The sequence below is a fragment of the Annulohypoxylon truncatum genome, assembly GCF_022578515.1.
Source record: "Annulohypoxylon truncatum strain CBS 140777 unplaced genomic scaffold F4807scaffold_18, whole genome shotgun sequence".
NCBI lineage: Eukaryota > Fungi > Ascomycota > Sordariomycetes > Xylariales > Hypoxylaceae > Annulohypoxylon > Annulohypoxylon truncatum.
In genome coordinates this window covers 563,327-585,783 of record NW_025953804.1, presented here as the reverse complement: position 1 = coordinate 585,783, position 22,457 = coordinate 563,327, and the positions used below count along the sequence as shown (strand labels likewise).

The window sequence follows — 22,457 nt, the reverse complement described above, 5'->3', positions numbered from 1 at the left end:
AGAATGACAAGAACTTGCTTCTCTTCTCTCGACCTCTTCCCGGAAACAACTAGGCTCAGTCGACAAGAACTTGCCACCAAAGGCGTCCATTAAAGGCACCATGGATTCCCAAAGACCGAATATCATCTTCATCATGGCTGATGACCATGCTTCTAAAGCAATAAGTTGCTATGGAGCTGGTATTAACCATACTCCAAATATTGACAGACTAGCTTCCGAGGGCATGAAGTTCAATCACTGTTATGTGACGAACTCGATTTGTACGCCCTCGCGTGCGGCCATCCTGACAGGCACGCACAACCACGTCAACGGGGTGATGACCCTGAATGATAGCATTAACAAGCACTTGCCCAATGTCGCTAAGCATCTGCGGACTGGAGGGTACAGGACAGCGATGGTCGGAAAATGGCACATGGGAGAAGGTCCAGCACATGAACCTACCGGATTTGACTATTGGTCTGTCCTGCCCGGCCAAGGTGACTACTGGGATCCCGAATTCATCGAACCTCAAGGCGAGAGAATTGAACCCGGATACGTGACGGATATCATAACCGATAAATGTCTAAACTTCATCTCCGAAAGTCGCAATACCGGCAAGCCTTTCTTCGTCATGTGTCACCACAAGGCCCCTCACCGATCATGGGAATGTGATGACAAGCACAAAAATCTGTACGCTGACAAACCGATTCGAGTGCCGGAGACATTCACAGATGACTATAAGAACCGCGCTAAAGCAGCGAAAGTAGCCAAAATGCGCGTCGCGGAAGACTTAACGTATCAAGATCTCGGACTCGTCCAGCCGGATGGCGGAAGCCGAGTGGGCGAACGAGTAGTCCAAGAATCTGGCTCGAGCCAACGGAAGATCCCAACTGATGCAACAAGATTGATTGATAAAGAAGACGGCACCATATTTACCTTTAAGGATAAGAGCGAGCTGGCAGAGTTCAAGTTTCAGCGCTATATGCAGCGATACCTTCGCGTCATCCAATCAGTTGATGATAACGTCGGGCGGATGTTAGATTATCTCGACCAAAATGGACTCGCGGACAATACCATTGTCATATACACATCGGACCAGGGCTTCTTCCTAGGAGAGCACGGCTGGTTTGACAAGCGCTTTATGTACGAAGAGTCCTTCCAGATGCCGTTCTTGATAAAATATTCCGCCGAAATTGCCAAGGGATCCGTATGTAACGACATCATCTGCAATGTCGACTTTGCGCCAACGTGGCTTGATTTCGCGAAGCTCCCGATGCCTAGCTACATGCAAGGAGTGTCGTTCCGCGAACTGTTACGAGGAAAGACACCAGAAGACTGGCAGCAGGTCGCGTACCATCGTTACTGGATGCACAACGACATTATCCACGAAGCGAGAGCGCATTACGGCGTGCGGGATCAGAGATACAAACTGATCTATTGGTACAATGAGCATTTGGGGGTGGCTGGGGCGAGACCCGGGGCAGAAGATGAGAAGGAATGGGAACTGTTTGACTGCGAACGCGATCCTCTGGAACTGTTCAATGTTTATAATGAGCCGGAGTATGAGCAGGTCATCAAGGACATGACGCGCATGTTAGAGCGGAAGATGCAAGAAATTGGTGACGAGCCGGTCCATCCGACGATGAGCGTTGGTCACTAGTCTATTGTTTCAAGTAAGTAGGTACAGAGAATGTTCATTGGTTGGAATGCTAAGTGGCTTGGATAGCCAACTGGGTCGCGTAGATGAACGACTGATGAAATGGCGATATCAAGGTTGATGGTGGTTTTTAAGTCGGCAAGTCAAATGAATATGAATATTCATAAAAATGTTATCCGACGAAACATTACGCAATGAAAAGCATCGTTATAACGAGACTTATCATACTATTGAATTGTTAGTCATCATTCACTGGACATGGCATGCAGGTATGGAGGTTCTTCCCCGCCGAGACGAATCACGCTTAGCTTCTCTCACGCTTTACGACCATATCCGTGTCGCTTTCTTAATAAGCATCATTCATCAAGCTCTCGACTTTTATAACCCCTAATTCATAGATTCTGCTTGTACTCTAGTTTCTTACACAACGCCGGAAGGCCTTAAACTTATGTCAAGCAGCTACTAAATCATTGGCTACGAGACAGGTTGTTTATTTACATGTACATGGCTGATTTCTGCGAATGGCTTTCCAATACATAAGCTAAGCACATATTCATTGCCTCCCTCATCATCGACTGTGTTGAGCGTCGTGTTCGTCTTAGCAGGGGCGAAAACTTCACATTTGGAAGGAAGAGCAATACATCACAATGGAAAGACATCTCACTTGTTTCAACGCAACAGATTCATCATTTATTCCTGGAACTTGCGCACAGTGCCGGCATCGTAAGGTAAGATATTGTTGTCATTAGCTGCTTAGAACTTACTTCTCCTTGTACCACTCACACCAGAACCATATCATAGGTTAAGTGTGATAAACGACCAGGCAGTTGCAGAAATTGTGAACGTCTCGGGTTAGATTGCTCCTCTGCTTCAAAATCTATTGCGCAGAGTGTCCCGCGGAGGTTGCGAGGTGTGCGAGCATGCGCAACATGTCGCGAATCAAAGATCAAATGTTCGGGCACAACGCCGCGATGCACCAACTGCAAGCGCCGAGGACGTACATGCGTCTATCCAACCCCTAAGCGACCGGTTTTGAATCCAGTCTCTACCATCTCTTCCTTTGAAGAAGACGAAGAGGCGGGTACGGGTACCCTACCAGAAAGGATGCTAAATCTTATTGACATTTTCTTCGAAAAGATCTACCCTATGCCGTCATTTGCATTTCTGCATCCTGAATCGACCAAGAGACGATGTAGAGACGGTGCGCAACGTAGAGTCTTGGCTCTGGCAGTTGGTGCTATTGCCTCCCTCTACACAGTGCAAAACTTAGAAGAAGCGCCTGTCTGGATTCAGGAAGCTGAACAACATATCTGGCAGCATATTGAATCCCCCACAATACCGCGCCTACAGGCCCTGCTTCTGGTCATTCACTATCGCATGGAAACTGGCTGCTTTCAAAGAGCCTTCATGCTCATAGCAATTGCAGCTCGCTCTGCCGCCGCCATGCGTCTGAACCATGAACGACAAGATCTCGACCCCATCGCTAAAGAAGTACGCCGACGAATTGTGTGGTCTCTTAAAATTACGGAGAGATACTTCTCTGTTGGACTTCCCGAATTTGAACTCTGTCCGTTTGAAAGCATATATCTCCAATTACCAAGCTCAGAGGAAGAGTTCAGTGGCGTCGACCAACCTGGAGATCACGGATCATACGGTCTTCACGTAAGACTGGAAAATGTTCGGAGAGATATCATGAAATTAACGAGGGCGGTAGCGCTTTGCGAACAGCCCTATCCTCTGCTGCCGAAGCTCATTGGTGATTTTCAGCAAAGCCTGGCCGACGTCGAGTCAATGATGCCAGATGGCACTGAGTTATTACCTCGTCAAATTGCTGAACTGCTAGGGAATCTGTGGCTGGCTCGGCGAGTTTTAGCGATCGTCTCATGGCATCAATGTCACTGCGATCTTTATCGTATATTGTTGGATGGATATCCTGAAGCTGCTCCCGCCGTAGTGCTTCATGTCATTGATCCCGACGATATAGCAGCAGCAGAGTTATCTTGTCTAAAACATTCCATGTCAATCATTGATATTCTAACTAATCTAAATCAGCAAAGTATCGATCGCCCTCTCCTGGAGTTTGATATGGCCATTTGTGCGTATCACGCCGCTCGTCTCCTCCTTTTCATATCGCACTTCGGTACGATCGAAGACCGTCCCAGCCCAGAATTCGCTACCAGCAGAGTCGATCTATGTCTAATTGCACTAAAACGTTTTTATGGCACTTCAGTGCTCGTCCGACCAATAATTGAGGAAATGCAACGCTCTGTGAAGACGTTCTCTCAGCAGGGACTTGCGCCCGTTTCCCCACCATCTGATGCCAACGCGAAGTCCACCGGCGACTCCGAAGACCAACTTTCATCAGCTGCGAAAACCAGAGAACGGCTTGCAATCCACAGCCTTCTAAGACAGGCAGAGTTTTCCGACGGGGAAGACAATGGCGAACAGGCGGTAACAGCTGATCGAGACATTCAGGCTTCGACAAGTAATGTCCCCATTGCGCCAAATAATCTACCAGTCACACGAGATGGAGAATCCTTGCCTTCGGAATATAATGGGGATGACTACTCTGAAAATGGCTCAAACCAGCAGGCTCAATTTTACCATGACTCTGCCCTCAGTCCATCCTTGTCGGATCAAACAGAGAATTCCCGATTCCCTTTCTCCTTGTGGTTTGGACAACATGATAACAATTGGCTCTACAACCCCTTTCCTTGACCTTAATATGGAATGTCAACTTCGTCAACTCAGCGCGCTCATTACACATCAGAAATGTGATTCATATACAGCCTTTTTATACCGGTATTCAACAACTCTCGGTTATCAACTTCTTAACATTAGTTCTTGACATAGGCTGGCTTACACCTTTGTCTGCTGGCTTTTATCTGCTATGATATTGTTACATTGAACTGATGTAAGTCTTCGGTCCTAGAGCTACTTCCAATCCAGAAGGTATAGTTTCCAGAGTCCACACTCCATTTACCATCGATGTAATATCCAAGCTCGTTGTGCGGTACTGCCAAGGTAACATCCTTGAAGTCTCCCGGCGCCAGGTCTACTTTGATGAAACGGACAAGTTTCATGACGGGAAACTCAATCACGCTATACTCCGGTCGATAGTATAGCTGCACTACCTCCTTACCAGCGACCCTACCACTATTTGTCACCCTTGCAGTAACCGATACGTTACCACCATACGGCACTATACTCGGAGCTACCGGTGACGAGATATTAAACCTCGTGTAGCTCAGTCCGAACCCAAATCTTAGAGGTGCATACCGAGTTAGCTGCGGCCACTGCCAATCATACAATGTAGCAGTGCCAAAACCTCCTCTGTCATCGGATGGTAGATAATCGTATGCGACGGGGAACGCGCCGTTGGCCTGTGGCATCGTCACCGTCAACTTTCCACTAGGGTTCACGTCGCCGAATAGAATCTCGACAAGGGCGTCGCCAGTGAACTCGCCAGATAACCAGGAGTGGATAATGGCATTGGATCGCATCGTCGATTCGTTAAGCACAAATGTCTGTCCGCTGCTCATAATCAGTATAGTAAGGACACCGGTGTCTAAAACAGCATCTAATAGCTGTTGTTGGAGACCCGGGAATCCCAATTCCGCATGTGCGAAGCCTTCACCATCCGTGCGACGGTTATTTATCTCGGTTGTATCAAATGTGCCGTATCCTGAACCGAGTACCACGACAGCAAGCCCAGCCTCCCTGGCAGCTGCCACGGCGGCGTCGATGCCTGAACTGTCGTTTGAAGGAAGTGCGTCGACACCATGAGCGTAGAGCACATTCTCAGCTCCAAGTTTGTTCTCGAGACTCCGACGCAACGAGTCACCGTAAGAAGGATCAGTGGCATTACAAGCCGCGTACATGCCAGCGTTTATCATGTCTGCGTACGCCCCCACAACTGCGATTTTGCTTACGTTACTCCTGTGAAGTGGTAAGATGCCGTCATTTTCGAGAAGTACGATAGACTCCCGAGAGATATTCCGGTTTATTTCCAGATGCTTCTTGCTTCTAAGTATGCTCTCCATGTTCTCGACGGAAGGCAACGGGTTATCAAACACGCCCGTCGCGAACTTGATCTTAAGCAAAGCCGAGACGGATTCGTCAATCAGATTTGCGATTTCGGTGTTATTAACTTCGTTGATTAGAGTCGTGTAGAGGCCCGTTCCGTCAGGTGATAATTCATGTTCCAAGCCAGCGCGAAGCGCCTTTCGAGCGGCATCTTCTCGAGATTTTGAGACCATCGACTCCGTCGTGGTGTACTGTATGGAACTTGCGTCTGACATGATTAGACCCTTGAATCCTAGATTGCCTCTTAATATATCCCGAACCATGTATCCATTGATAGACATAGGCACACGGTCGACCGACGCATAGGAGACCATTAACGACAGAGGGTCAGCTTCCTTAATAACTTTAATGTACGGGGCAGCTAGATCGTTCATGATATGATTTATGCCTCCAGACATACTCGCTCGGTTGACACCGCCATTTCCGCGACCATATACCCAATGCTTAATCGTCGTTGCGATCTTGACGAAGCCATTCTCGTCTTTCGCTTGCATAGTCTTGACGTACTTCGTGCCGAATTGCGAGACGAGATACGTATCTTCTCCAAACCTACATATAGTCTGTCAGTTCTGTCTTGGAGATGCTGTGGTGGTCTTGAAAGGCTCACATCTCGCCATTTCGGCCATTCCTTGGGTCGTACGCAATGTCGAGTTCCGGAGAGAGGACCCAATTCACGCCGAGCGCATGATTCTCGTCTCGGATAGCGGCGACGACTTGCTCGTACAGATCGAGGTTCCACGACGAGGCCATGGAAACAGCGCCGGGGAATAGGGTGCCGCCGGATACCCACATCGAGTTGATGGAGTCGGTGATCACTACGTATGGGATGCCCAGCCTCGTACTATTGATCTGCTCAGCACGCAGCCCGTTCACGACCGGCAACACATCCTTGGCATAATTATACTGAGCTCCCAGGCCTATTTAGTTGTTCATTGGACGTCAGTAAGCTACCCACGCTTATTCGTCAGGATAGGTGTCCGTCCTTTGCATACCTATCTGCCCATTCTGAGTCTTATGGACAGCATCGAAAGCTGTCTTGTTGAATGTCGCTTGCCCGTTGGTATGTACGAGAGTCCGTCGGACACCACCGAGCTGGCCAACCTTTTCTTCCCAGGTCATACGCTGGAGTAGATCTGCCGCTCGTTCCTTTGGCGAGAGCGATGAGTCCAAGTATGCTGGGCTATAGTGCTCCGCGCGGACGAGAACGGAGGCGCATATTACGTCCCAGAGGCTAGCTAGGAAGGCAGTGGTGATGAAACGGACCATATTCGCAAACACTGGCGATGTTCGACCTTTACTTGAGCGGGTAGGTAGATAGGAACATCCAGGGAGCTAGCAGTCGCTCTCTGGCACCTAGACGTGCCGCGAGATTCATCCACTCATCGCCAACCGGATTTTATAAGTACTGAGCGTGACGTGCATATCGGGTGTTCGTCTTACCGGGTTTCGATCGCGCAATACTTAGACGGCGAACCATCTTGCCTTACCTAGATAGTTCATAACCTAGGGCGATCTCGTCTGCGGAGGGTACAAGCATCTGCGGAGAGGACAAGCATGCTTATGCAGGGACACATGTGGGAGCCCACGAACTCGACGAATCAAGCCCCTGTCAAGGACGGGGAAGCTAATTTGGAGCCAAAGAGTCGGATCGGTAGTCGGTCGGGAGTCCCAGAACGGTAAGATCTGTTCCCCGCTAGGTAACCTACCTAGCGATCAATCGATTCCATCAAGACTCAAATGACACTCGCTTCTTGGGAGTATCGGAGGGGCAAGACGGCTGAGTAATACGTCGGCTCCGAGTGAATGAGCGAAAATGATACTGCCAAATTTGAATACCCAGCAACCAAGTGATTGCTTAGTAACCTAGATAATGTAAGTACGTTGTCATCAATACTACCCCCAGAGGATTCTACGATGACAATTCACTGTAGCATCCAGCATCAAGAACATTGTGGGGTCGTCAACGAGAAAGTCTCGTCGGCAGGGCGTGTATTTTCGGACAATGCCCGGTACAGTACTGAGATCAACTATGAGAAGTACAGGAGATGATTTGGTCTATGCCGCCCCCAAGACGTCGAGTATCCCTCTCCTAAAATACTGTTAGCTTGATTAATTCTGGGTAGAACAAGGGCGAACAGAGATGGGAACAAATGCTTACACGTTCCCCAAGTGATCCAGACCTATGCCAAGCCATCGACGACGTAGTTCGTAGGACGCAGACTTTCGTAGATACTAGTCGGTACTAGAAATCCAAGCAACGAGGCAATTGAATTGTTCCTCGGCTACGCGGCGCTTGTTCATGCCGAACTTCTGGAGATTTAATCTTGCCAGACTCTGGGCCTCGTGCCGAATTGACCTATTAGTCGTCAGTACGGCTAAGTTAAACCAGACTTATCGGATCACTTACTCAAGATCACGAAACCCAGGGTAGCGTACCAGTTCCAGATGGGAGTCATCGCTGGAAGCGTCATCATGGTGCGCATGACTTCGTTAAGCATTTGTGGCAATTGGTAGCCGTAAGCGAGGCGGTTCATGACCACGACGTTTGCTTGTACGAGCAGCTGAGTATCCGGGCACGAATCTGTATTTTGTAATCCATCAGTATGCTAGGGAATCAAACGTGAACGTCGCGTAGTTGTTCTCACCTCGCTCGAAGACGAAGATGCTGCGAAGATATCTGTTAGCAAGCTCTCGTAGGAAAGAAGCATTAGGTAGATCAGTACGTACGAGTTGTGCGCATCCATGATGATGAAGATCAGGTTTAACAACGCGATGGCAAGAGTTGGTAGCAAGGCGTTGGTTTGCGTGGAAGTTGATAATTGTGGTTTGTGAGGTTTGTGAGATTTGTGTGGTTTATGAAGAAGATGAACTTGGGAGTTTTCCAATTTAAGACTTCCTGGTTAGAGGTGAATCAGTAGACAGAGGTAAGTGGGTCGATGTAGAAAGTGCAAAAGTAGGCTACAATAATATATGAACAGTTCAGGTCAAGAGGCCCACTATCTACAGCACAAGACTTATGAGTTTATTCAGACGGTCGTTGTGATTCTTCACTCACAGACCCCTGACCATTGTCGCCTTTTATGGTCCGTGCTCTACACATTGGCCTGCCGTTGCTACAGCTTCAGAGTTCAACATGACTAGGCATCTACAATAGACAATATTCAGTGGCGAAAAGCCCATGGGATTATAATACGGGCACTGTGCTCTCTGCTGTACTCTCGCCAGGAAGCTCACCGACCCAGTTTGCTCCCTTCTTACACAATGGTTCTCTTTAGATATAGGTAGGCAGAGCTGATGACAGTCGTAGAGTATCCCTTCAACTGATAGATGCCACCTGGCATGGATCAAGGGGTAGCATAGACCGGAATCAGTCGATCAAGGAACCAATGACGTGAAGATCAAGTGGTTCTACATTCATTTTGCCCTGTCTTAGTCGTATTAACAATGTTTTGAGCTATAGACTGACGCCGTAGCTAAGTTGACCCGAGCTCTTATGTGTGTAAGTCCATGCTCAGCCATTCTACCTTCTAATCCTTATCTGGGATTAGCTACCTGATAAGGGGTTATTGTAGGTTCCTTGTTATGAATTGTCACAGTCTGTGGGTGTCGGTTCTCTAGTATAATGAGTGGAATGATCTATCAAGTAAAGGGGAGCTTTGCTCCCATAGAATCAAGTGCTAATCCCTATATGGATGGATTACCCAACTGCCCTGTGAAAAGAATCATATTCTCTACAATGGGACTACACCCTCATTAGGTAAATTACTTAGTCAAATAACGACATGTTACTATGGAGATACTGCAGTGGGACTATGGGTGTCTAAACTCTCGGGTCACCACCGGGTTCTGCAGTACCATTGGCACAATTATTCCCTTGTACTTACAACATCCAACCGCTGCCAAGGTAAATATCTGGATTTTCCATTCCGTCCTCATCACATTGGCATGCCCTTCACTTCAGCCATCACTACCCCGGACACCACCCAGTCTTGAGTCACTGTCAGGCGACTCCAATGCAAGACCATCCATCTATCTTGCCATCCCGTTCCGCAAGGGTGAAACACGATGGCTTCCGTATTAGGGGAATGCCCAAGAGAACACAGAGATTGTGAAATAATTGCCATTGAGTTTCCACCATGTTCTTTATGGTGAGAGCTTCGGTAGAGCTTTCTTAAGGGAGATGGCAGTTGAGTTGGGCAAGTCGACCATGTCGATGTGTCCGCTTCATTCTTTTTATTCGACTTTATCAGTAGCTGATTCTCACACCTGACAACCGCATATACTACCCAAGGCTCGGCCGGATTGGAGCTATAGATACATGCGGGGCCGCTGGTGTCGGGGATATTTCGAAGTCGATTCCAAGCCCCACACGTAAAGGAGAACTCGACAATTCCGTCGGAGCTTGGAACTAGAGCCTTCAGGTCATCCTCAGAGTCCTGGTATAGGCACGCTGGGCCCGTGGCATAGTTCGTGATCCTGTCAACGAATTTCCATTGATGGCGTATCTCTTTTGAATCAGGCTCCTCAGGTTGGGGGCAATGATAATGCAAAATGCGACCGTTATCAGTGAATAGAGCGGTCTGTAGGAAGTTTCTGTTCGACGACTCGCTTATGGGGCTTTTCATTTGGTATAGAGGTGCAGCATCGCGCACCACCACCTTGCCGTACTGCTGATGCAGGCCCTCGTTGACCGTAGCCGAAAGCTGCCAGGCATACTTGCCACTGTCTACGGGGATTGTGTTGTCCCTTGTGTAGTGTTTCATCAATCCATCATCCTCCAAGACAAGAACTTCGAAATCGCCATGATTCTGATTTCGGTTTCGTTTGGTGCAATTCTGTATGATTGAGCCTCCAGAGAAAGGCCTAGTTGAAATCATATCGGCCTTGGACCATGTTCCACTGACGCGGTCCCGGTAAAAGTGAACCAGGCGTTGCTCAGGATTTCCATTACAGCCAGCGAAGTTGATGACTGCTTCGAGACTCCCGTAGGAAGATTGACAAAGTCGATTCATGGTCTGGTTGCGTGGCGATTTCGGTTTTACTATAAATGACAAGAGTATAACTAACCTAGAGAATGAAGATATCATAAACCTAAGTAGGTGGTCTTTCAAGCTGAGCTATGGATAGGTCTATATCCCATTCACGGATTCACAAACAGAACCAAGTTGCTTCGTCTTCAGGAGGTTTCTACCTACCTTTGGGCATTAAGGAATGACGTTCGCTACTGGGCTGTTGCGTTTGCTGTTATGCAGCATTCCGAGGGTAGTGATGCAGTACTGAAGAATTGCATATATGTACCTAGAGAGCCAATTATAATCTCCAAGTGCAGCACTGCAAACAGAGATCCCTCATTTACCTTCAAGTTATCGATCCAATAGAAGACTATCGCCTAGAACTGATATCACATATCACTTTCTCCCTGCAAGAAGCCGCGTACCAATGAGGTGTAGCCCGCTCTGGGACGGCGGACTTTTCTAGAAAAGTGCTTCTCGAAGCTGAATTTCTACAGAGGACTTAAAGAGGTGTCTATTAAGGAGATATATATTACTGGAAGCAACTGGTATATGCATCACCCAAAAAATACCTTGAATAATTTTACTAATAACCTGGAATCGATTCGGGGTCATTCTACCTAGTGATGAAATTTTACGATACAAGGTGGTTGTCCTTAGAGGTCGACGAGGAAAACCTTGGTTGGATGTAACATTCACTTTAACCACTCCAAACAGCAGGTCCAGGAGGAACATAGGGGGACTCTGCTGAGATCGCACCCAGGTTCACCAGGATGCCGGGATCGTTACTCTTGTATGCTCCGGGTAATGCAACGAGAGGCCCAGGAGTACCACTTCCGCCCCCCGTGATCTTAATCTGCGTGCAAGAAAGGTAGAACTGGGCTCCGTTCGGTTGACTGGCCAGGTGTAATGCGATTTGCTCCACACGAAGCAGATATTCTCCGTCAGGGGTTGCGGCGGGAATAGTCGCATTCGTTAACACATACTCATCTAACAATTCGTCAATTGTTGTTTTAGTCCTTAGAAATCAAATTGAAAAGACTTACTCTGTGCGGGCCATGTCATCTGCTTATTACTATCGATGGTCGGCGTCGTTGTGTGAATCTTGAACCAGACGTTGCCGGAGCCGTCCCAGCTAGAAGCACTCTGACCCTCGGGCACTTTGGCTAGATAATATTGAGTAGGGCCCGGGTGATTGACTTGCTGGGTTGAGATGTAGTGGATAGTAGCACCAGCAGGGACGGTGGCGACGTTGGCTGCATTTTGTGATGAGTAGCAGCGAATATCTGCACTGGTCGGATTCTCAATCCCCTGTTTGCTATCGGCATTCTTGGTCTTTCGAGTAGCCCACCAGTCCGCTTCCTCGGATTCGCCGTTAACGACAAGTCTCGGGAACGTGTCTAAAACTATTTAGTAAGAATACTCAGAGCTAAGTAAAATCCAAGGCTAACATACAGTGGGCTTGCACGGCCGTGGCCACAATCAGGAGGCTCGCGAGGATGTTCATCGTGACTCGAAAAATTTGAGTATAAGAAAATTGAAGAGCGAGGAGAGTGAAGGGTCACATCCAGAGTGTGTACCCGACTTTATGTGCCTTTTTAATACAGCTTACGCTCAAGCTAATTCATAAAGGCCAGTTAAGGGATGCGGCGATGTTAATTTGTTGCAAGTTTAGTCATGTCTTATTCCGAATCGACCTTCTCGGAAGAAACATATATTTCTCTCATTTCAGGTAACGTCATTTGTTTTGCCAACCTATAGACTTCTTCCCGGCTAATATTCAAGTCAATTTAAGATATATATACACTCCATCGATTTAAAAGAGATCTCGGCATTGCATAAAATACATGCGGGGAAATTTTAAGCAATTCGTAATCGACGACAGCCTCAAGCCGACAGGGGGTTGGTGACCTTGCGAGAAGAGACATATTTACTTCAAGCATGAGTAAGTATCTCTATATAGTTTATACGTGTACGGATTCAAATAATGGTTAGATAAGCAGGACGCCGAATTATGGAAACCTATTATGTTTTCCCCTCTTGTCAAGCAGTTTATAATTGCTAGGATTCCTGCTCAAGACACTTATCAGTGATACGTATCGCCTGAACTATTGACATCCTCTATCCCTTTAGTTGACACAAGACTACAGTCTCCACAAAACTGGTAACTGTACATTGGCGACAGCGCAGGCCCTTTAAGCCTGTAAGCGTTGCGGCTCTCACAGTGATCTTCAGAGGCATTCAACCATCTAGAAGTAAGGTTTTGTGGGTGCCAGTGGAGCTCAGGGGCTGCTTGAAGTATAGTTACTAATCGTGGCGGAGCTGTAGTCTTATGCCAACTAAATGGATATAATGATATAGTTAATGAATTGATTATTTGTAGAAGTAGATGAGTCTACTGTACGATATCGTCGGAATTTAACTTTAAATTCAACTTCGAATACCCCGTGATCATTGCCCCTAGTATTCTACGCTGGGCAATCGGAATTGAGTTTTTAGATGGCGTTGTAGTTACAAGATAGCACTAAAGTCTATCATCTTCTATATGCAAGACCGACTTAAATACCTACCTACTGGGTTACAATCAGAATAAACTTTCCACTCTTGATAGGATAACTGCTATGCGTGAAGCTAACTTAGCTAACCCAAAGATTAATACAGTTTTAGGTAATTAAGATTTGTATTTATCTAAAGCACTACATTATACGTTAAAGTTAATTTCTTCAGTGAATTACATTTCTAGTGCCAATGAGTCAACGATGTGGACATTGGAGGTTGGATCTTGAGATAGGGCTGCAGCTGGGAATTAACATCGTGGAAATAAGAGAAAACATCCATGGATGCAGACGCTTTCACTCTCTGGCATAATAGTTATTTATGTCAAATTGATTACGATTCCTTTTATTACTATGAATCCATGCTCCACCTAGAAAAGCCGCCACTTCACCAGAGTCTCTTGAAAAGGGGCTAATAGAAAACCGAGATTTAAGTTGACACAAAACATCTCAGACGCCACACCGTTTGAACCCCATGACCTGAGTACTTGAAATGATATTCCTATCATCTTCCACTTTATTGTAACTACCTACTAAATTTCCTAGGTACCTAGCTACGAGTTGTCGACAATACGTCCCGATTCGATAGCTACAATACCGGTGAGTCCATATCTAATAGTTGGTAATGTGAGTCTGAATATGCTATATTCGAACAATGTTGACGGACCTTCATGAACACTCACCCTTGCTCCGAAGCCGTTCCTAGGTGCGCCACGTTTTCACATATACTCTGGGCTTAAACCTTTTCCAATAATGTGTTTATGAATATTCGACCAACCTTCAGAACCCCATCTCCGAAAGTCCCATGATTTGGTTCAAAATTGTGTGTAGTTTCTCTTCATATAAATACCAAGGCATCCATCCTCTAAATATTAACCATTCCTGTTTCTTGACACAGATCAGCTTCTACGTTCTGCAGCTCCAATTATCTCTGTTCAAAATCATAAATACTAACCAGCACGCTTTTCGGCCCAATTCAGTATCCAAAGCTAAAGATCTGACGATTGAGCCTCGCCAACCTAGAAACTTGTCGCCATTCCATTCCAAACGAAAGACAGGATATCTAAATAATTATCTCCTTCATCCCTATAGTCACCAGGATGGCTTTCAATGGTTTCAGAAAACCACCCTCTCCTTCACCCTGCTTTCCCGACCAATTTCCAAGAAGCCCAAACTTTTCCGGACCAGTCTTTCCTGGATGGATACGAGAACCGACGACTTTTCAAGCGGATCAATCATACGCCACCAGTATGCCAAACCCTTTCAATCCCCTCCAGATAATAGGCCGGCCGCCGAGCCCTCAGAGTGATACACTGGCAACTGATATAGAGATGACCGACGTCTCTGATGGCACATATCCGGTCGAGATGGATTGGGAACCTGTCTATCCCCAACTGGATCCAACACCAACGGAAAGCAACCACAGCTTCAATAGCTGTTTCGATATTCAGTCAACGGCATCTACTTCTCGCATAAATCGTTGCTACAATCCTAGGGACAAATTTCGATGCAACAAGGTACACTGGTCCCGGATATCTCATAGGAATCAACTAAGAAGGCGAAGTAAACCGTTCAACTCTAACTTCCAAAAACCGACACCTCCGGAAACGTTGCCGGAGATGATGGATATTGACGAGCCTCCTCAAAATTTCCACCCCGTACTGAACAATAAACCTCAAGTGGCACAGTCACACTGCAGTCGCGGCTTTCATACTTCATATATTCAAGCAGCCCTTGAATCTCATTTCATCTCAGTTTCACAATCGCCCTTCAATTCAGAACAGGCGACGAATTGGGATCCAATGGAAGGTGTGGAGTTTCATCGAACAATTGAGGTCTATTGATGCCAATAAACCGACCGACTAATTATCCCTGTGTTCGTTGCGTTGTTCTAAAGGAGCATAGAACGACTTGTACAAGTAAATGTTAGAGGATAATATGTTGATTTACGCATGAGCAACGAAATAGTGCTTTTGTCAGGAATAACGAAAACACGATTGATTGGAATTTCTCATTTGACAGGTTTGGCGTTTTGGGGAATAAAAGGAGTGCTTGGCGGCTATATAAGCCAGCCCTGGGAATTCTGGAGAGTTCTCTAGTTTCTACTTCGCATTATATGTGAATGAAAGGTTTTACAAAGATTGATCTGTGAATATAAGGGTATCGATGAATACAAATTTCATTTCTGCTATATGCCTAAGTACCTACATAACTACGAGCTACTTGGTTGTGGTTCAAGGTAACTTATGGCTTCGATAGGTACTTAAAAGGAGAGACTTGACACTAAATCTACCCAAATCTGACGAAGATTTCGTAGTTAAAAGTTGTGTATTGTTGATTATCATATTGTGACGATGTGCTACGGTGTAATCATATGAGAACCCATTGTCAAACCCAAGGACGCAAGGTAGCTTCCATATAAGTACCTAACTACGCGTACACTTGGACAAGAAAGTTAACGTGCATCGCATTTGATAAAAGGTGCGCAGTCTAGCCGAAACCCCATTGAATGGATTCCCCCCAAGTATTCCGGTCTTGGGGTTGGTGCTGATAACCGAATTGGTCTTCGCCGGCTAAAGTCTCGATATCACCTGGGCGGTGGTCTAGCCTCTGGACCTGTTCATATTCTGGCATGTGGCTCTTTCATCTCGATCCAGGCCATGCAGCATCTGAGATTTTTCCATAGTCAAGTTTACATGGGAAATAGGAGTCAGTGTGGACATATGTTCAAGAAGACTCTAAGAGAAATACGACTTTTTACTGTTAAAAAAGCGTACTCGAGTAGGAATTCAGTTACAACAACACAGAGGAGATTTACAGTACCAGCAGCCGACGAGGCTCTGATACAAGCCAGCCAGTCCTGTTTCTAAAAATACACGGTTAGCTACCTCGGGGTAGCGGCAATGTCGATGTACGGTAAGGAGGTCCAGGTTCCGGGAGAGGCCGATGTCACCTCGGTGTTCCTACGCGTTGGAGTGAGATAGAATCATATATTACCTCGTCAAAACCTGCACGAGATGTCGCGGAAACACTATTCTTGATTCTATCTTTCATTACAATATCCTTCCTCTTAGAACGACTATTAACTAGTATGCTATCTGTTAAATGCGTAGCCGTCATCGGCGCCGCGGCGCTCCCTTTCCTAGGAGCAGCAATCCCAGCAGCGCCAGCTCCGGCAGCCGAATGCGCGCCGATCCCGTCCGCGGGAGAATATCCCACATGGCAGCAACTTCCCCTACAGACGACGCTCCCGGATCCATGGCTGCCGCTAGCATACACCACAACCGACAGCGAAGGCGGCGACTCGCCATCTTTCGCATCTGACGTGATGGCAGGCAAGGGTAAGAACCGGATCCAGACTCCCGAGGAATGGTACCGGTGCCGACAGCCGGAGATTCTTCAGATGCTACAAGAATACCAGTAAGCACACCAGCGCAATCTCTGATCGGTGGAACATGTATCTCCACCCTTTGAGAATGGCGAGACCCGTATTCTAGGATCTAACGATACGACAACAGGTACGGCTATTACCCCGACCACTCGCAGGAGACGGTCAAGGCGACGCGTAGTGGTAATACGGTCAGCATCGAAGTGACGGCGGGAGGAAAGACAGGGAAATTCAGCGCCACGCTGGCGCTGCCGTCGACGTCGCCTGCGCCTGTCGTCATCAACATCGGCGGCATGACCAACCAACCATATCTGCAGGCCGGCATCGCCGTCGTCGGCTTCGACTACTCGAGCGTAGCAGCCGACAGCAACGCCGGCACCGGTGCCTTTTGGGACATCTACAAAGGCCAGGACATCGGTGCGGTTTCTCATTCCTTACTATAATGCCGACCCCATTTCTCTTTCCTAAACCCAACACTATTTCTTGTTTAAGATCTTTTTGAGTCTTCCTAGAAGGCTAACCATCCCCCGACCCGCTCAACAGGCGTCCTCACAGCGTGGGCCTGGGGCTTCCACCGCGTGCTCGACGCGCTCAACGCGACCGTGCCGGAAATCGACAGCAGCCGCGTGGGCGTGACGGGGTGTTCGCGGCTAGGCAAGGCGGCGCTGGCGGCGGGGCTACTGGACGCGCGCATCACGCTGACGATGCCGATGAGCAGCGGCGTGCAGGGGCTCGGGCCGTACCGGTACCACGGGCTCAGCGGGCAGGACGAGACGCTGGAGAACAGCAAGAGCGGGGCCGGGTGGTGGACGGACTCGACGCTCGGCACCTTCGTCAACCACGCCGAGAACCTGCCGTACGACGCGCACACCATCGCCGCCGCCATCGCGCCCCGCGCCCTCGTCATCGACCAGGGCACCGGCGACCAGTTCACCAACTCCAAGGGGACTTCCGTCATCGTGTATCCCGCCGCCAAGCTCGTCTACGATTGGCTGGGCGTTCCCGACCAGATCGCCATGTCCGTCCGCGGTGGCGGTCATTGCGACATGAGTGGATTGTACGCGTGTCCCCCTTTTTCTTGATTCCTACGTCTCTCTTTAGTAATTTTAGATTTTCCCAACGAAGCCCTCTACCGTAACCGACTTCAATTCAATTACCCAAAATGCTAACTTCGGTTATAGCAACAGCGTCCTACCTTTCGTAACGAAGGTACTCCAGAACCAGACTATTACCAAGGACTACGACGACCTAGGAAGTTACGGTTCCCCGATGACGACAGCTTACCTCTGGGCTACTGCGGTACCCACGGCGGCATGAAATTTGTGCAAATATGCGGCAGAAGATATCGGGATATTGGGGACCTGTGTATGAAAAGAATCAGAATAGCAAACTTGGGATTTCGAGAACTAGTTCCAAGTATTTTACACGTAGCCAGCAAACTCCAACCCTATGCATTGACCTCGTTATTAGAATGAAGACCGCGTCTAGCTAGGTGAAGATCTACCACGGATGGCATACCCGTGCCTAAGGTTACCCCGTCCGAAACGCCGTCGCCCCTAGAAAGCGGTAGTCCGTAAAATAAATCATGCGAAAGCGCCCACGATAGCCATGAGTGTGGCTCCCGCCAAGACGGCGAGTCCGGCGTTCCTTCGTTTCTTACCCTTCAACGACTTGTAACTCTTCTCCGTGAGGAAGTCCTCTGCAAGTAGCTGTACCAAGCCGGCGAACAGAAGCAGGCCACTTGAGATGGCGTTCATAATACCAACCATGAGCAGGCCCGTCTGACTAAGCGGATCGTACAGCCTGTGGACAGCAAGACCGATGGCCTGGCCGATGGGAGTAGTAAGCCCATATGCCAAGACCATGAGCCACGGACGCACAGAAGAACGTGGGAACTGGATGGCGGCTATGCGGGATCCGAGAGCCAGACCTTCGAAAGTCTGATGGAAGGCAATGGCAATTAGGAAGACGACAAACGGCGGTCCTGTCGCGACAGATACGGCCATACCGATGAAGACGCTATGGAACAGGATGCCGGCTTCTAGGAGTACACATTGAAGCATTCGTCGCTTCTGTTCCTCAGGCGTAAGGGGAGCTTGGGCTACTGTAGACTCGGAATGTCGGTTCGCACGGATATTTCCATTAGAAGGTGCAAGAGGTTGCGCATCATCGTCTGCCACAGGATCAAGTTCATTAAGATTAATATCGAGATCCTCATCGCGGTCGTCAATTTCATCGTCATCCATTCCAGGACTTCTATGGCTAAAGGATCTCGCCGAACTCGGAGGTGGTACTATCGTAGGTGTGGTGTTGGGTAATGGTGAGACATCGGCCATCAGACCCTGACTGGCGCTCATATCACCAAGTGCAATGTCTGCTGGTCTGTGGCTGGCAGCCCTTTTAGCTGCTAGACCACCATTGACCTGAGCACCATCCATCTCTTCTGCATCTTCGTCATAGGAGTCCCACTCGTGTTCATGTGAATGGCCGGCGCCTCTAGTAGTTAAATACGACTCTAGCGCTGCAACTACCAACACGGACACCATGGCTATTAGACCTGCCATGGGCTGGTACGCTTCACTGAATAGCGGCGGGAGACAAGGATCGGTTAGAGATATGAAAGCGGTAGGAAGTAGATGGACGAAGGCGGTCGCTAAAAGCACACCGGTGCCGAAGTGCTGGCTAAGGAAGACGATGGTATTCGCTCGGCGGGTTCTAGCCGATCGGCGAGAGAAGAGAGGAAATGCGCATGCTACAAGTAACATCTAATTAGAAAACATGGCTTGAAAGATATACCCCGGGCTTCAAACTTGGCGTCTAACCTAAAATACTAAGGGTGAGGATCAGAAATAAGGCGAAGACATGTAGCGGAGTATCGTATGCGCCTCTGTCGCCTGACCCGCATACTGGCCGTTCGGTGTCGGGTTTGGAATTGCCAGCGCCATGTCGTTTCTGGAGTTCGGCTAGTAGTAAGTGCGTGGGCACCGAAGTCCACGTCGTATCTAAAGAAAGCTCAAGTCAGCTTGTTGATGCGAAAGCAAGGGACAGGGATATCTAGATATTGAGACTTGAGGCTATTCGTACCTCCCTGATTAGACACATCCATCGCGGCAACGGCAACGATGGGTGTGTGAGAATGATTCACAGGAAGTTGCGGCTAGTTGCGAACAGCATCGTTACAGCAATTGTGAAATTGCTGTGGTTCGAGATTTGATGTTTAGGTTAAGAAGCGCAAACCAGGGCTGCGTTATAGAAGTGGAAGTCGTGGATGCCGTAAAACGCGTGGTTGTCATTGTTCCCAATTAACTCGGTAGCCGCAGCCGGATCCACGGTACAGCGTTACGGTGCTAAAATCTGTACCTAACGTAAAGTACCTACCCATGGTTCCGTTTAAACTTCGGCAAATCATTCTGCTTCAGGTACAACATGAGGCTATTCCCACCCCGTGATAATTGGTTATGGTCTATATATTCATATAACCATGGATGTCTCATGTCTCTGAATGTTAAATAAATAGGTAGGTATATCTGTATCATTCGATGTTCTGGTTTACGTAAGGCTAGCTCCAGTTCGTGAGACATAATGTAGGGGCTATGATTGGCCAGGTTTCTTGTCCGATGGTCAGACATCTATATTGATGTCTCTATCTTTATTAGTTATATAAGCACAGAGATAAGTTTTACACGAATCATAGCTACCTCAGTCTAGAGATACACTTACAACTGACATTAAGCCGAAGACTGTCTGCAAGGAATAGAGCGTTACTAATCTACTATAGGTCTTGACTTGGATTCGATAGTACCATACGCGGTGAGTCTGCATGTCTCACCGGAATTCAAGTATAACTAGGTATCTGGGTACCTAGAACGATCTCAAAATGGTAGTTCACCTAGGTAGGCATACATACTCTGCAAACCTTGTACATTAAGAACGCCTTTTGTCCGTTTCTCTTCCTGTTGGTAGACTAGGGGCTTGTGACATACATATGTAGTATAGGAGAAATCCAAGTTTAACGTTACTTAGAAGGATCGACTACGTATGCTTTGCTTTGAAGCAATACTCAAGTTATTTTTGACAGCTTGGGCATGTATACTTGCCTACCTATATATGCAAGGGTTTGTATAAGTCCGTACCGATTCCAAGATGCAGTCAGATGGAAGCCTATCAAACCTCACCGATAACGTAAAAGATAAATTAATACAAGTCACGGGTCTAAAAGAAAAAGAAAATCAACTTGTCACATCAAAACGATAAATTAATCAAGTCACCGGGGACAATTGGATGTGTACCAGAAGGAATGAAGGTCTAAAGTAAGAATCGTATTAAGATATGTACCTAGGTACATAGGAAGAAGCATGGATATCATTTTTTGCGGGGTAACTGGCTGAAGGTGGGGGGTAGGGGGGTAGCACGTCCTAGAGTCCTTAGATAATCAAGCCGCAGCACGTAATGTTAAGCTGCAGCAGGGAGATTTCAGGAGCATCCCTTCTACAATGACAAGGAAATGACCAATCAAGATTGAAGGGTATATCTTATATAGGTTTGATTGGCTGTTATCGCCGGGGAATTACCATTAAATCCACTACTTGCGTCTGATGGCACCAAACTTCCAAACTTAACCTTAATGTTAACCTAGAGCGTCCATGGGTGTGGGTTAACTTACCCTTCTGCCCCTAATATTGAACCAACCACCTTCAACATCGGTTATCAACCATGCTTTCTATACTCTCGTCATAACACTTTTAATTAAACCACCCTACGTCTTCTTGCTAAACATAAACAAGTTGTGGGAAACCCAGTCGCGTGCCCGTCTCGTCCGATGCTGGAAGAGTGGGATGTCGAGTCCACGGGATCGGTATTCCCGAGCGAAGTGACATCGCATCGGTGTTGTCAAACCTAAGGATTCGGGAAAGCCATTGATCTTTTACGATAAAGAGTCCTAAGCAATTATACGCCGCTTGGCACTGCACTGATGTCTCCCGGTGTCGCCATCTGCAGGTATCACGATGTCATCCTGCGTAGCTAGGCATGTGGTGAGGTAACGAGCGTAACTATCTATGCTGCCATATATTTGCGCCATACTGTTGACGAGGGCGTGATGCGTTCCTGCCGGGGGTCGACACTACGAAAACGGCAGCTCTGAAGTTTATTCAAGCCCTGCCTGAGTTACATCGCTCCAATTTGCCCAACCGTAACATGGCTCGTCCACCGCCCGTCCGCGCCCGTCAGCCTTGGCGCATATACTATGTAAAAAATCAGTCAGGCATGCCTAACAAACCTGACCTCCGAAATTGTGCCAACTCCCGAATTATCTTCACCATCGAACTTGTCTGCCGGCACCACCCTCGGCTGGTTTTCACGAGCTTACATGAAGCTCCTTGACATTCCCCAAGCTCGCAGTGCCAAGCTGTAAGTTGGTTGGCATCCAATCCCAGCCCCGCCCCGTCAAGATAAGCTATGAGAGCAATAGGTGTTCGTGGCTTTCATTGGACAACCGGCTGACGACACTAGTCGAACATAAGTCGTTTGTCATATCGACCTTGCTATCCTCACCCGATGCTATCCAGGGTTTGACTGGTCCGAGCACTTACGAGTGTCTAGGTAACCAGGTTGATGAGGTCTTGATTATGTAGAGTCGAGAAGCATGAGGCCGGCACTGTACTGGGATTCCAATATTCCTATCTCAAGCAAAGAATCGGCTTATTTCAAATCCCACACTCATATTTATATTTTCCATCCCAGATTACCGCTTCTTGCGTATTATGAACAACGATACTATG

At 47.7% G+C, this 22,457-nt stretch overlaps 7 protein-coding genes across 7 annotated transcripts; 3 read left to right on the top strand and 4 right to left on the bottom strand.

Annotated features, from left to right (window-relative positions):
* Window positions 1–133: 133 nt before the first annotated feature.
* Window positions 134–1,639, top strand: F4807DRAFT_451954 (extracellular sulfatase Sulf-2; the record flags this gene model as incomplete). The annotated part of the gene is made up of 1 exon (XM_048000278.1): window positions 134–1,639. The coding sequence occupies one exon, from the start codon at window positions 134–136 to the stop codon at window positions 1,637–1,639; it is 1,506 nt and encodes a 501-aa protein (XP_047853824.1).
* Window positions 1,640–2,155: 516 nt separating this feature from the next.
* Window positions 2,156–4,439, top strand: F4807DRAFT_102918 (uncharacterized protein). The gene is made up of 2 exons (XM_047992655.1): window positions 2,156–2,364; window positions 2,438–4,439. Exons 1-2 carry the CDS (start codon window positions 2,284–2,286, stop codon window positions 4,352–4,354), a joined length of 1,998 nt encoding a protein of 665 aa, XP_047853823.1. The 5' UTR covers window positions 2,156–2,283; the 3' UTR covers window positions 4,355–4,439.
* Window positions 3,779–7,046, bottom strand: F4807DRAFT_467859 (glycoside hydrolase family 3 protein; the record flags this gene model as incomplete). The annotated part of the gene is made up of 4 exons (XM_048002542.1): window positions 3,779–6,271; window positions 6,330–6,639; window positions 6,715–6,902; window positions 7,021–7,046. The coding sequence occupies 4 exons, from the start codon at window positions 7,044–7,046 to the stop codon at window positions 4,525–4,527; spliced, it is 2,271 nt and encodes a 756-aa protein (XP_047853822.1). The 3' UTR covers window positions 3,779–4,524.
* Window positions 7,047–9,441: 2,395 nt separating this feature from the next.
* F4807DRAFT_427943 (uncharacterized protein) lies at window positions 9,442–10,980 on the bottom strand. The gene has a single exon (XM_047998219.1). The coding sequence runs from the start codon at window positions 10,807–10,809 to the stop codon at window positions 9,658–9,660; it is 1,152 nt and encodes a 383-aa protein (XP_047853821.1). The 5' UTR covers window positions 10,810–10,980; the 3' UTR covers window positions 9,442–9,657.
* A 242-nt stretch (window positions 10,981–11,222) lies between these two features.
* On the bottom strand, window positions 11,223–12,414 carry F4807DRAFT_427941 (lytic polysaccharide monooxygenase). The gene is made up of 3 exons (XM_047998218.1): window positions 12,190–12,414; window positions 11,781–12,134; window positions 11,223–11,724 (listed from the first exon to the last, which is right to left on the bottom strand). The coding sequence occupies exons 1-3, from the start codon at window positions 12,239–12,241 to the stop codon at window positions 11,435–11,437; spliced, it is 696 nt and encodes a 231-aa protein (XP_047853820.1). The 5' UTR covers window positions 12,242–12,414; the 3' UTR covers window positions 11,223–11,434.
* Window positions 12,415–15,935: 3,521 nt separating this feature from the next.
* On the top strand, window positions 15,936–18,085 carry F4807DRAFT_427937 (carbohydrate esterase family 15 protein). The gene is made up of 4 exons (XM_047998217.1): window positions 15,936–16,709; window positions 16,808–17,094; window positions 17,221–17,734; window positions 17,859–18,085. The coding sequence occupies exons 1-4, from the start codon at window positions 16,381–16,383 to the stop codon at window positions 17,992–17,994; spliced, it is 1,266 nt and encodes a 421-aa protein (XP_047853819.1). The 5' UTR covers window positions 15,936–16,380; the 3' UTR covers window positions 17,995–18,085.
* Window positions 18,086–20,169, bottom strand: F4807DRAFT_427934 (Zinc/iron permease). The gene is made up of 3 exons (XM_047998216.1): window positions 19,762–20,169; window positions 19,500–19,679; window positions 18,086–19,429 (listed from the first exon to the last, which is right to left on the bottom strand). The coding sequence occupies exons 1-3, from the start codon at window positions 19,781–19,783 to the stop codon at window positions 18,261–18,263; spliced, it is 1,371 nt and encodes a 456-aa protein (XP_047853818.1). The 5' UTR covers window positions 19,784–20,169; the 3' UTR covers window positions 18,086–18,260.
* Between the last annotated feature and the right edge of the window lie 2,288 nt (window positions 20,170–22,457).

Excerpts from the sequence above, each read along its gene's own strand:
- F4807DRAFT_102918 (XM_047992655.1), top strand. The coding sequence starts at position 2,284 with ATGGAAAGACATCTCACTTGTTTCAACGCAACAGATTCATCATTTATT. Across the intron at positions 2,365-2,437 it reads CACAGTGCCGGCATCGTAAG|GTTAAGTGTGATAAACGACC; the intron begins GTAAGATATTGT and ends ACCATATCATAG.
- F4807DRAFT_427943 (XM_047998219.1), bottom strand. The coding sequence starts at position 10,809 with ATGATATCTTCATTCTCTAGGTTAGTTATACTCTTGTCATTTATAGTA.
- F4807DRAFT_427941 (XM_047998218.1), bottom strand. The coding sequence starts at position 12,241 with ATGAACATCCTCGCGAGCCTCCTGATTGTGGCCACGGCCGTGCAAGCC. Across the intron at positions 12,135-12,189 it reads CACGGCCGTGCAAGCCCACT|ACACGTTCCCGAGACTTGTC; the intron begins GTATGTTAGCCT and ends AAATAGTTTTAG. Across the intron at positions 11,725-11,780 it reads GATGACATGGCCCGCACAGA|ATGAGTATGTGTTAACGAAT; the intron begins GTAAGTCTTTTC and ends ACGAATTGTTAG.
- F4807DRAFT_427937 (XM_047998217.1), top strand. The coding sequence starts at position 16,381 with ATGCTATCTGTTAAATGCGTAGCCGTCATCGGCGCCGCGGCGCTCCCT. Across the intron at positions 16,710-16,807 it reads CAGATGCTACAAGAATACCA|GTACGGCTATTACCCCGACC; the intron begins GTAAGCACACCA and ends ATACGACAACAG. Across the intron at positions 17,735-17,858 it reads CATTGCGACATGAGTGGATT|CAACAGCGTCCTACCTTTCG; the intron begins GTACGCGTGTCC and ends CTTCGGTTATAG.
- F4807DRAFT_427934 (XM_047998216.1), bottom strand. The coding sequence starts at position 19,783 with ATGGATGTGTCTAATCAGGGAG. Across the intron at positions 19,680-19,761 it reads GGATGTGTCTAATCAGGGAG|ATACGACGTGGACTTCGGTG; the intron begins GTACGAATAGCC and ends AGCTTTCTTTAG. Across the intron at positions 19,430-19,499 it reads CCTCACCCTTAGTATTTTAG|CATGCGCATTTCCTCTCTTC; the intron begins GTTAGACGCCAA and ends TGTTACTTGTAG.